We start from the raw sequence: 13495 nt of genomic DNA on the forward strand, positions 1-13495 counted from the left end.
ACTAAATTACCACAAAACTGACCTTAGAAACAAAGAGAAATGAAGCAGGAGAAGGCCAGATTTCTTCCTGGCAGTACCACAGTGGCAAATCTCCCAGAACTAAGGATAGCTGCCAAGGGGGGAAGAGAAAAAGAAAAGACTTTCTGAAAGCAGCCAGCCCAGGCACACTGCCTTCCCAACAGCTGGAGGAGATGGGAGCAACACACAGGTAGGTCTGCCTTGTTCTTTATTGCAGCCCAGTTCAAAGGCAGTCATCGAGCTCAAAGGAAGCGGCCCGTTTCCTGGATTGGCATCACACATCCTACCAGCTGCAGTTGCAGCGTTTTTAATCCAGCTTCTGCTTCTCCTTTTGTGGCAGGAATGGGGACCAGAGACTTCAGCCTCAAACCCAAGGAGATATCTTTGCTTGAAAAAGCAAGAAGTGGCTCTCCCTCTGGTGAAAGGCAGTCAGGAACCATGCCAGTTCTGATGGCATGCGAGCTGCCATGATGGCAAATTCTTCCTGGAAATGATTAAATACAAGGAGGACGGAGCAGTCACCGGGGTGGGATGGCTACACCCACCCCTGTCACTCTCTTCTGTCTCAACCTTGGCCCAACAAATATAATGACAAATGAGAGAAAGTAATTACTTATTAAAAAATCAAAGTGAATGGGTTTGTGGGTGGAGTGAACATAAAAGAAGAAGAGAAAGGTGGTTGTAAAAGTTGCTCAGGGCTGCTTTCTGTAATTGCCATAGAAATCTGAGATCCATTGCTTCATGTGTCTAACTTCCACAGAGCGGGCTAACTGCAAAGATGGTGGGTCCGTGTCAGTGCTGGATCGCAGATCTAAATGGTGGGCCCCCTCTGGGATGTTGACTGCCACCAGGGTATCAGAGAGATCTTCAGTAACTCCACCTCCTGACCACGGGTCCAGGTCACCATTGCTGTGAGGGAAACAAGAAAAATTCAGATTGCTGGTTCTTTATGACCACATTCAAATAAAATATGAGGAACATTCTTTATGCATAAACCTGAAAATGTAATCAATTTGGGAGGTTTGGTCTGAAGATCTACTTTGTCACATTGAAAAGCTTCTTGATGCTTGAGTTTCATATTATTTCCACAAAACACAGAACTGAATCTGCTGACCGCCTGGGTTAACGTGGATCAGGGGTGTCCAACCTCCTGGCTTTTCTAGGTTATTTAATGATGAGGAATTTTCTTTGGCCACATGCCAAATGCACAAACACTAACAACAGTTGATGAGCAACAAAATGACCTATGCATAAATTTTGTGACATGTGCCACCCGACAATTAGACGTCTTCACCTAACAAATCTTATGCAACACCCTGTTCACAGAGTCTTTTATAAAATGGTGGAACAGATGACAAGTTTGCAAATCACTAAAGAAGAGAATAAACATTTCAAAGTACTGAAACTTCACTGATCTTTTATAGTATTTGTTATAAAGGCAAAAGAAAGAGGGCAACATGAGACTAGTGTGATATTTGACACGATTTTTAAAAGGAATGCATTAATATCAGGCTGATGGAAGCACTCAGTACTCATTGGATATTCTGACTTTAATTCTCAGTGTGCTTCCTTCTTGGAAATAATTACTTACAAATATAAGTGTCAACAACAACAAAAAGCAACAATATATACAAGGCAGGATTGTAAAGCACGAACAATAGGACCCTTAAAGTTTTGTAAACACACATAGTCTTATTTTTCTTAAGTTGAGTGTCAGCCTGCAGCCCCATGTACTGTTTGAAAGTTAACAGGAAACATGTCTATATGGACTGAACACTGAATCATAAGTATACCAAATACTTTTCATGAAAGCTTGAATTCTGATTTCAAATTTTTGTGTCAAATTGACAAACAGGGCCATACACTTTATGCAGTTTATGGGATTGTTTTGTCAGAGTCCTGAAATGCATAAAAGTGTTTGCCTTATTTTGAGCTTGCTATAATTTTAATTTCACTAAGAACAGTTATGATTTAGATATTGTATTGACAGGTAAGTTAGTTTCCACCTTGAATATATGTTGAACTGATTTGAATGAGTGGTTAAATCTGTTAAAAATGTTAAATCTATAAGCCAGTTTCCATCATCAAGTCCTTGTTTTTGATACCACACATGACTTGATAATACCTCATCAGTTATTAAATCTCCTTAATATTTGGCAACAGCTTAAAGTAAATGACATCACCATACTCACCATTAACACTTTTAAGTAATTCCTACAGTTGGCAATTGAATCCTTTGGTCGTTATGAAATTCACTATCTTGATGATAATTTTCATGATGCTATACATTTTAATACTTTGTACATTAATAAACTCACCATAGAATATGGTTCTGAAGTGTTTCCACTAAATACACTACCACATAAATATCTTATACTATAGTATACATTTTAGGTGTAACTTCTTTAAATCATGCTTAGCCCTCCTATATAAATTAGTAATCAGTAGTGTACAGCTCACATATGTCTACAGGTCAATCTGGTCCAAGCAATTATTCTGTTGATATTCCCTCTTCTCAGGGGAGCAGGTTTGTGAAACTTAACAGTTGATATATCCCATCACAGGAGTCATGCTGGGATTTATAAAATATTAGTAGCCAAGAGAATGTACTTACTTTTACTAGGAAAATAGAAAGCAAACTTTAGGCCCTTCCACATCTCAGCTGCTGATTCAGCCCTGATGGAGAATGGTCTTCTGTGTATATGTTTGTCTTATTGGTTGATGAGTAAAACAGTGTTGGCAAATAGGGAAGCAAGATAGGTGGGACTAGGAGAGGTGGGGGATTCTGGGAAACAGAGGTACAGTCAGTTACCATGTAGGACATGAGAGGAGTAAGAGGTCAGGATCCTTTCTCCGATAAGAGAAGACCACGTAGAAATACTCAGGTTTGCATTTATGGGTTAATAATTAAGTCAGAGCTGGCCAACAAGAAACCATAGAAAACAGACAACAGTTTCATAAATAATATGGCATCCAGAGTGTTCATTTGGGACTGACATGACTCTGGGACCAGGCTGGCGGGAAGAATGCGTGCTATACAGTCCAAAGTAGAAGGCCTATATAAAGCATGACAAACATACATGGGGTGTGACGGAAGTGCTCAAGTATCCTTCATAAACAAATGAGAGTACTTAGCTGCCTCCTAATAATATTAAATGCCTATCTTTTCCAATGGTCCATTAAAACGCTATAGATTATCACTGATTTTCTCATGCCAAGTCACTGGCAATACATGTACCACCTCATGGTGCCAGTTCAATGGTCTGTACTTGGAAGATAATGCCAGAAGCCTCACACTACAGAACAACTGAAGCCATATGTGAGTACAAATAACACACATATATTTATGTGGCATCAAGACACATTCAAGAACCATATAATAGAATTACTCAAAAAATTCACACACATTCAGGTAAATTTACAATTTTGTGTTGACCCATAAGAACTCAGAAATCTAGCTCAAAAATAACACTGAAATGCCTGGACCTAAGCATTTGGTCAGTATCAGGTCATATCCCTCATTATAAGTTTTTATTATAATATATGTGTGTAATATGTATATATGTATATTTATGAGTGGGTTTGAGGATGCATGCATACCATCTTGTATATGTGTGAATGTGGAGATCAGAAGACAATTTGTAGGACTCAGTTTTCTCCTTCTACCACGTGGGGACCAGACATCAAACTCAGGTCCTCAACTATCAGGTCTGGCAGCAAGTGCTTTTATTTGCTGAGCCACCTCACTGGGCCAATGTCCCCCTTTATTGGCACCTCTTGGAAGATCTTTACCTACTACTTGCAATCTAGGAAACATTTGTATGTGATCTGACTTTTGTTTAATGCTTACTCCATGTGGCTGGTATTTAATAAAATCTGAAAAGCAAAAAAATCAAAGTCACCTTATCAGATACATGAATGTATTCCCATAATGCATGCAATCATATTTTAATAAAACCTTCTCTAAACTCAATCTATACTCAGATTACTACGATTACTGTCTGTATCTTCAAACTCTTCCCAAATGCCTATGTGCTGAAGTTTTAGGTGAGGGTTATGACCTGATACTCGCCAATGGCCAGATGCTTAGGTGGGAAGTTTTAGGTCACTGAGAGCATGACCTTGAGTTTCCCCAAGTCCCTCAGTCTCCCCCAACTTCCCCCCTCCTCTGTGTGCATGAACATCTCCCCACAAAGTAAATAGTTGGATCCCACCACTTGAACTCTTGCCATGGGTTCCCAAACAATAAAGCCAACCAACCCTGAACTAAAACTTCCAAAATGGGTCCTTTTCTCTTTTTTAAGCTGTTTCTTTTGGATATTTTCTAATAGTAAAGGAAAGGTTTACAAGTTCCAAATACTGTGTCTCCCAAATACTTTATTATCAAAATTCAGCTATTTACATGGCTTTTTTAACATGGAAGTCTACTTAGAAATCTCAAGCATACCAGGTCCAGAGTGAGCTTATATTCCTCAACTCCCCAACAGCCCCTCCCTGTGTCTTCTTAGTCCCCATTAATAGCAGCTTTTGTAGTTGCTACAGTCAAAGGTTTGCTGCCACCCTCGAGTCTTTAACACCCAATCTGTCAACAAACTGTCAGCTATATCTTAAAATATGCAGAATCTGACTCCTTCTCACAAGACTCCCACATTACAATCGAAGTCTCCATTATCTCTACTATGAGTTTCTGATACAAGCCAATTCTTCACCTCTACAGTCCAATACCAATAAGCAGCGTGTTTTCTTTTGTAAATTTCCATCAGTTTGTGTTACTCCTCTGACCAAAGTACTCCAGTTTTCCCATCTCATTCCATGTAAATCCTCAAGTAATTTCTAGAATCTACAAGTTTTTGCATTACCCTAGCTTCTGTTGTCTCTCTAAACTCATCTGAGTGAGTGTCTCCCTCACTAACCACTAACAATATTCCTTTGTCCTTGCTACTTCCTTTGGAGTAGTCCCCCACCAGCCTCATGGCTAGCTCCTACACTTTGCCAGGTGATTTTGTAAAAGCTGCTGCCTGGCAAGTTATTCCTGTGTGTGTGTGTGTGTGTGTGTGTGTGTGTGTGTGTGTGTGTGTACATGTATGTGTGTGTCTTTTTCTGTATGTGCATGTATGCAAGTATATGCATGTGCATATGTATGTGTGAATGTATGTATATTGTGCATGTGCATGTGTGTATGTGTATTGCATATGCAGGTATGTGTATATAAGTATATGTGTGTATGTATGTGTATGAATTTATGTATGTATGTATGTATGTATGTTATATTCTGTGTATTCTTGATACTTTCCCTCCTCTGACACTTCATTAACCCACTCCCTGGCTCTCTTTCTCTGTAGTATATTCACTGAAACTGCTTTGTTTTATTACCAGTCAAACCAGGACTCCACAAGGATAAGGATTTGGAGTTCTATTGCTCTGTCTCTAGTATCTAGAACCAGGTGTGGTTCACAGTAGGAGTAAAACAAATACTTAGGGAAATTAAGTAGCAGATTATCTGTTGCTTCTTACTAGATGACCGTCATGGAGAACTACTAGTAGATGTTTGCAGGTTCATGAACATATAACCTCTTCAGAACTTTCTGATGTGAAAGAACAGAGTCCATATAAAGGACTAAAACAAACACACACCAAGGTTTTTAGCTGTGTGTAGAAGCAGGCAGAATGTCAGGATACGTTTTAAATCTGTACTAAGCATAGGAATTGAGGTTTACAGAAGTTAAATAGCTTAGTACAGATTTAAGACGTATAGTGACATTCTGCCTGCTTCTACACACAGCTGAAAACATTCCTATGCGTACTATAGAAAAGACATTTTTTAAAAAAATCTCTCACACAGATGTGTAGGGGTGGGCCTACAATGCTGTCCACGCCCAAAGGGGGGGATGGGCACAGGTGAGATATTTAAGGAAAGTAAATGGAAAACCTCTCTCTTGGAAGCCTGCCACGCTTCTGATCTCCCAGCTTGGGTGTAAGTGCTCTCTCCTGTTAATAAAAGTGTTTGTTTCCACATTGCATTGGTTCACTTACAGCTGGTGTCAGAACCGAAAGTCTACGCCTTCAAAGAGGTAGGAGCCCTCAGAGATGACATGGTCACAAAATTGCAATCTTTAAAAGATTCACCATCTGAAACATCAGACATTGCAGTACTAGCCACTAGGTGATGAAAGAGGTATACCTACTAGACACCTAGGAGACCTTTCTAAGGTGGCCTTTCTAGTAACTGTGACAGAAAGGCCAGCATCACGGAGGAATCAAAATGGGTCCACCACCTACCAGTGGGAACCCATCCCTATGAAAGATCTGAAAAGAATTAAGCAAGCTATAGTAGCTTATGGGGTTCACAGCCCCTATGTTAAGCCTGCCACGCTTCTGATCACCCAGCTTGTGTGTAAGTGTTTTCTCCTGTTAATAAAATTATTTGTTTCCACATTGCATTGGTTCACTTACACAGAAGTTATGAGACCAAATTTGAATAACACATATGGAAATGAGACAAAACTATAACATACCACATAAATGTCCAGTTCTTATAATTAATATCATATACTGTAAACATGGGAAGTCATAATGCCTCCAGGAGGAAAGCAAATCATGAAAATAAATTCAAAGTGTTTCTCATAAAAATTTAGTCAGAATATTATCAGTCTTTTCTAAATAAAGGCACTGCACAAATTGAATTAAAAAATAAACATTCAGGCATGTTAAGTGTAAAATTATTTGAAATACAACTTTAAATTCCCCTTTTCATCTTACACTTCTCTTCAAAAAAATGCTTAATTGTAACTTACCAATATCTTTGTTGGGGGAAGAAAAGTTATTCCAAAGACATGCTTTACCGGTTTTGTTCAATGAAAAGGTTGGCTTCTCTTGAGAGAACAAACAGCCTTTATCATTGCTCCATTTTGACAGGCTCAGCCCAGACAGGAAACGCTCCAGTATTTAGAAAACAAAAAGTCCCTGCAGTCATGTGATGAGCAAACTGCATCTGATTTAAAAGGTCATCTGAAGCACCTGGTGACTTAGCAACAGTGTTGGGAGTTGCTGAGAGACCTGGCCTGCACATGGACTTGAATTTCTCAGTGCATACATGAAAGCTACACCAGTCACACAATAAACATATATATGGGGAGAGAGAGAGAGAGAGAGAGAGAGAAAGAGAAAGAGAAAGTGTTGTTCCCTCAGGGACTCTAGATACCTGGGTAAAATCCCTAAAAACCAGCCTCACTTAATCACTAGCAATATTTTTTGTTGTTTTTTGGGGGGACAGGGTTTCTCTGTATTGCTTTGGAACCTGTCCTAGAACTCACTCTGTAGACCAGGCTGGCTTCGAACTCACAGAGATCTGCCTGCCTCTGCCTCTTGAATGTTGGGATTAAAGGCAGCACCACCAAAGCCCAGCTGCACTGGCAATAATTAATTTGCCTGGGAAATTCTGTTATTTATCCAGTTCTTCATGAGGTCCCTTCTGAATTTATACTTAAATAACTTAGAATCACCATTGAAAAAATAATCTATGGGTTCGGGAAATACAAATCCTCTCAAGAAAACTACTGTGCAATGAAACGAATTGCCAAAGTAGGACTGTAACAGCTAGACTTTATTAAGGCCTCAGCTACTTAACAAATGCCTGGCACAGCAAGTTCAGCAGACAACACATATAAAACTTCTATCCTAATGGTGCTTTCTTCCATAACAATCTATTTATTCTTTAAAGAACTGTTAGATAATCATTATTATTTTCAATTCCACAAATTAACAATTTGCCCAAAGCCTCGTATTTAATCATGGAAAGAACAAAAAGACACCCAAAATGTACCTGATTCTTCAATTACAAATCTTAACTGGAAAATCTTCAATCCAATAATTTCATTTTGAACATTCCTGCCAAAGCAGGCACCATAGTCTGTGTGTGTGTGTGTGTGTGTGTGTGTGTGTGTGCATGTGTGTATATGATACATGAATGAGAGAGAGAGAGAGAGAGAGAGAGAGAGAGAGAGAGAGAGAGAGAAGTTAAGAGAAACCTGAACACAAAGCTATTTTCCATGAAGTCCTGTAGACATGGCCTCACTCAACACACACCGAACAGATACCAGAAGCAGTTCTGTTGTTTTTACTTAGGGTTGAAGCTTCTTCAGAAAAACTGAAGAGTGTGTGTGTGTGTGTGTGTGTGTGTGTGTGTGTGTGTGTGTGTGTGTCTGTGTCTGTGTATATGTCTGTGTGTGTCAATGTGTATGTCTGTATGTGTGTCTGTGTATGTCTGTGTATATGTCTGTGTGTGTGTCTGTGTGTGTGTCTGTGTATATGTCTGTGTGTGTCAATGTGTATGTCTGTATGTGTGTCTGTGTATGTCTGTGTGTCTGTGTGTGGCTATGTGTATGTCTGTGTGTGTGTGTGTATTTCTATATGTCTATGTGTGTGTCTCTGTGTGTGCCTGTGTTTGTGTTCTGGGCTAGATAGGAACAACATACAGATGTAAAGTCCATGGGAGAAAGTAGAGTTCATTTTACTTTTTATGAACATGTATTTTCCAGGTTTGAGTCTGAGTGCTTAGTATTTTTGCTGGGTTAACTTTTTTTGGTTTTGTTAAGTAGGCAAACCTGCTGCCTAAGTCTCCTGAGTAGCAGAGACCTTTGCCACCAGGTCTATTTTGGACTAAATCCCTTAAACATGACAGCAACTGCTTGTCTTATTTTTCACGTGGCAAAACTGAGCATCAAACAACACAAGTCATTTCACTTGAGACAAGCTCCTTTTGCATCTGCCCAGCTCTCTTGGGAAGTCATTCCTTACACTGAGCTACTATGACCCACTGGCTTCTGCTCTAGTCCAAAAATGTCTCTCACAAATTCTGCCCACACATCTAGTGAAAATGAAGACAGTGCTCATGACTATTATGAATACTATAAGCAGGCAAACAGATGACTAAAAAAATTATCTGAAAAAATTATCTGAAGTGGTTGAATTCAATAAGAAAAGAGACTGTGTTTGACCCAAACTCATATATTAAACATTCAAACAAAGGACAAGATTCTACTTTTAAAATTTGATCTTCGCCGGGCAGTGGTGGCGCACGCCTTTAATCCCAGCACTCGGGAGGCAGAGGCAGGCAGATCTCTGTGATTTCAAGGCCGGGCTGGACCGATAGCCTCCGAAACAATACAGAGAAACCCTGTCTCGTAAAAACCAAAAAAAAAATTTGATCTTCAGCTTCACTTATAAGGTCTTTATCTTATAAGCTTAAAGTCCAGGATGTTAGAAGAACCATATGAACAGTCCCCGAAGAGAATCTCCAAGAGCAAACAGAGAACTGACAAAGTACTTCCTCCTTTGCTAGAAAAGAGATGAGCCTAGTGTCACCATGCTCATCATTCATGTATCAGCACTTAACCTCCACAAGTAGTAAGGTTAGTAATAAGGTACAGGTCCTTTGGGGAAGTGATTGACTTACATGGGGATTATCATCAAAAGGCTGAAACAAACCAAACATGGTAACACACTCATTTAGTCCCAGCACTTGGGAGGCAGGTATATATCTATGAGTAAGAGAACAGCCTGGTCTACATTTTGAGTTCCAGGACAGCCAGGGATACATGGTAAAACACTGACTCAAACAAACAAACAAGGCTAAAAGAAATGGGAGAGGGACCTGGAACTGACTTGTGAAGCAACCTTGATTCTTATCTAAATTTAAACTGGAAAATAAAATTAAAAAAAAAGAAACTAGTTTAGTCCCTTTCCACTCTTCTGCCTTCTACCATACAAGACTACAGGCTTCAAAGTGCCATCTTGGAGACAGACACCATGCCCTCACTAGACACAGAACTTGTCAGAATCTTCATTTTACATTTCACAGCTGACACAGCTGTGAGAAATAAGCTTATGCTGTTTATAATCTGCCAAGTCTTGGATATTTTCTGCCAGCAAAGCTAGTGATAAAAGGCCTATACAGACCCAAAGGCTTATACAGACACCCTTTTCAATGTTCACAGTCTTTCCAGTCTTCCTAATTTCAAACACTCTCTAAACCCAGCAGAACAGAAATGTATTTGTCTAACCACTACTTTACATAGCTGAACTGGATAATATAGTTATGAAGAGTCCACCTGAGACTGAGAAATACAATTTAAATAAATTAAACCAAAAGAAACTGTTTTCTGTCAGAGTGTCTTGTATTTGGTTGGAAACAGGTATCTGCTGGGTTCACTCTGATAGTCAGAGACATATATTAAGCAAGTCTGGAAGCAACCTTTGGCATTTCTTGTTGTTATAAACTGGTGTGTGTGTGTGTGTGTGTGTGTGTGTGTGTGTGTGTAGGGTCCAATCTGACTCATTTTAGAGAGAGTGTAAAAAGAATGATGCTTGCAAATCCAACCACAGCTCTAATGAAGATGTATGGGTTGGTATCCACAGATTTACACACCTACTCTTCTCTGTGTTAGTGATGAACACAGCCTCTTGCATAACAGACTAGTACTCTTACTACTGACTTACGTCCTCAGCCCTCCGATGAATATTTTAATTAACCAGTTGCTGGATGGATAGCAGACAACCTAGCCAGACTTGAAGAAAGTGACATCACAGCCAGGTATACTTAGAGACAACTCAGTTAATCCTGATGTGAACAAGGATCAAATGTACCACTTCTTGAAAGCACTGACAAAAACCATGCAGGTTTGTAGGCATACAGGCCAAGGAAGAAATCTCCCTTTACAGCTCCCTGGTTGGGCTTCCGTAAGTGTGTCAATTCACTGACCCTGAGTATCTTCTTGATTAACACAAGGGCTATCACAACTATGTGTCTCAGTAGTTGTGAGGATTCTGTGTAATTTGTTTGAAGTGTCTCATGTCTTACAGTCTTGAAAGGAAATAGAGTGGGCACTTCAAAAGTGTCTGTTTTAATTACTAACAGTAATAACACAAACTGAGAACAAAAGATGATGTTTTGTTTCATGATGAGGAGATTGTAATAAAGAAGCCTAATGAGTCACTGTTGTATTCTATGTTGTTTTATTACCCCATACTTTCCTAATTCTATTCTCTCGGCCATTCTGCAAGGATTCCCAGCAACCAAAGTTCCTCTTGGGACCAGCAGAACTCACCTGAAAATGATGTTTGAATGTGAATGGATTTCTTTGCCTCCATATACTGTAGTGATCCAGGAAGGCCGTGGCCTCACACCCCACTGTTTATAACAGTCATCAGAGTACTTCTCTAAATCCCATGCGCGGGGTTCAAACATGTCATCAATACCATTCGTGCAAAAAGGCAGGATTATTTCTGTGCAAGTCTAACAGCAAACCAGGAAATGAAATGAAGAGATTAGTTATTTAAGATCATTCAGCTGCTGAGTAGCAAGTGAGTAGCATCATCTTCAGTGAGTAGCAAGCGAGGATCTGAACTTGTAATAGAGCTTCAACCCACCCCATGCCCTTTACATCACTGCCACACAACTCCTTTATTTCTCATAGAAAGACATGGCTGAAAGGTCACAAAATAATGTGTATTCCTTTCTTTGCAAGGAGCTTTCTTTCACATCTATGATCATAATAAGCATATTTAATGCTAAGGACAACCTTAGGAGAAAAAGCATCATCATCACCACCAACATCATCATCACCACCAACATCATCATCACCATCACCATCGTAGTCTTCCTGTGCAGATAAAATAATGCAATTGCAGAAAGACTCAGGTTAGACTTCACTTCTTTCACATGTCCACACAGTGCCTCCTTTCCAGGACTTGCCAAGGTCTATTATAGTGTCAACGCATCTATCTTTCCCACTATTTGATGGTGATATGATGTTATTTATGTCTTTATCTTCGAAGCATAAGAAAGCACAATCAACCATAAGCACTCACTGTGATTGGGGAAGCAGTGAGTGAATGAGTGAATGAACTTATTGGCAATCTCACAGCATCTAGACTTGAACACAGGTTAGGTGATAAACTCTTGTCTGGTATCTACTGTAGCACAACTGAATCAGCAAAGAGAAAGACTTCCTTGGGAGCCATACATGCTTACCTGATAGCCCCAAACCCGGGATCCCAAAGTGCCAATTGTTGTTTCAGAAATATTATTGCATCTGGACTCGCCTGAGTAATTATAATATACATTCAGAGCTTGGTAAATGTTCTGCACCAGCAGGGAATCCGACATATAGGGGTTCGTCAGATACTGGCACACGACCTGTCATTTTGGAGAGATAAACAGAGGAAGAGTCCGATATGTATATAAAATTACAATAGAATGACACAAAGAGGAAATGTGGTCATAATTTGATCATAAAGTACTCTTAAACATCTAACCCAGCTAGGTATGCTTACATATGCCTGTAACACCAGTACACTGGAGGCAGAGACAGGAGTATCGTGAGAATGAAGCCAGCCTGGGTTCCATAATGGCTACCAGAACAACCTAGCAAATCTAACTATGTTGCTTAAGTTGTTCTGTCTCTGGAGTATAATCTCCCTTTTAAATAATGCATGTTGTGCAAAGCCCTATCTACTTCCCACTCCGGCTTAATCTATATAGCCCTTGTTCCAGTTCAGGAACACAGTCCCATCATACTCTTTCCCTCCCCTGCACATTCTCAAATCTCTTTCCTCACTCTTTATTCTATGGATGCTGACCACCTCATCCTTTACAATGCCTAGCTTAAAATTCCCTCTGCCCCGAGATGTCCTTATCTGTATTTCCAAGCCTGAAACTGCTCTCTTCTTGGTGCTCTGCTGTACTCGGTTTCTGTTTTTGTTTTTATCACAACCCTTGTAATATTGTTTGTACTCATTTGATTCTACAATGTTTCCCACAGTGCTTAGGAAGGTCTCAGATAACGGTTTGCTAAACGAAGGACTGATTTTTTTAATTAGCGTACAAAGAATTGGGTTTCATTTTGTCATTTCAAACAAAATTTGTCTCCTCCCCGCTCTGCTATCCCCCTCTTCTCTCTTTTGTCCATACAATGTCACCAACCTCCTTTGCATTTTCACAGAGGAGCTATGTTTCATGAGAAATTTACAAGTTTTCTTGTGGGAAAAAATGGTTCCCAGTACCAACATCTGCGGTATGATCAGAGGCATATCATGCAACCACCCAGCTCATAAATGCTCCTGTCACCAGCCTATAACAAGTGTCTAAATTCTAGCTCTGAAGATCACAGACAAAACTCTTGTATTAGGAGTCACAATGGTGACAGCCCAGAGAATAAATGGGAACCTTTCTAAGATGCAGAAATGTTTCATATCTTCATAAGCTACTGACTTATATAACAAATATTACACATAAATTTGTGGATTCTGCTATTTGTGGATTTTTATTCCCCTCAAGAGGTAAGAATAATGATATAAAACTGGGAGGGGGAACACTCGAGGCAGAAGGATTCAAGCAAGGATGGAAGACAGAGAGATGTAGGGGAAAACATGGAGTGAAATAAACCAAAATTAAGCATGCATGAAATGTCACAATGAA

The 13495-nt window shown here is 39.7% G+C and overlaps 1 protein-coding gene across 4 annotated transcripts in view; it reads right to left on the minus strand.

The window, feature by feature from the left end:
- Positions 1-209: 209 nt before the first annotated feature.
- LOC101840925 (lysosomal Pro-X carboxypeptidase) overlaps positions 210-13495 on the minus strand; it is a 68356-nt gene continuing 55070 nt past the window's right edge. For all 4 annotated transcript variants that reach the window (XM_040728439.1, XM_040728433.1, XM_040728431.1 and 1 more), the window contains exons 7-9: positions 12050-12214; positions 11124-11311; positions 210-927 (exon numbers count right to left, since the gene is read on the minus strand). In XM_040728439.1, the coding sequence (XP_040584373.1) occupies positions 711-927; positions 11124-11311; positions 12050-12214 (570 nt within the window). In that variant the 3' untranslated portion in view covers positions 210-710. The remainder of the gene's footprint in view (positions 928-11123; positions 11312-12049; positions 12215-13495) is intronic.

Source organism: Mesocricetus auratus, unplaced genomic scaffold, assembly GCF_017639785.1.
Source record: "Mesocricetus auratus isolate SY011 unplaced genomic scaffold, BCM_Maur_2.0 Super-Scaffold_4256, whole genome shotgun sequence".
Lineage (NCBI taxonomy): Eukaryota > Metazoa > Chordata > Mammalia > Rodentia > Cricetidae > Mesocricetus > Mesocricetus auratus.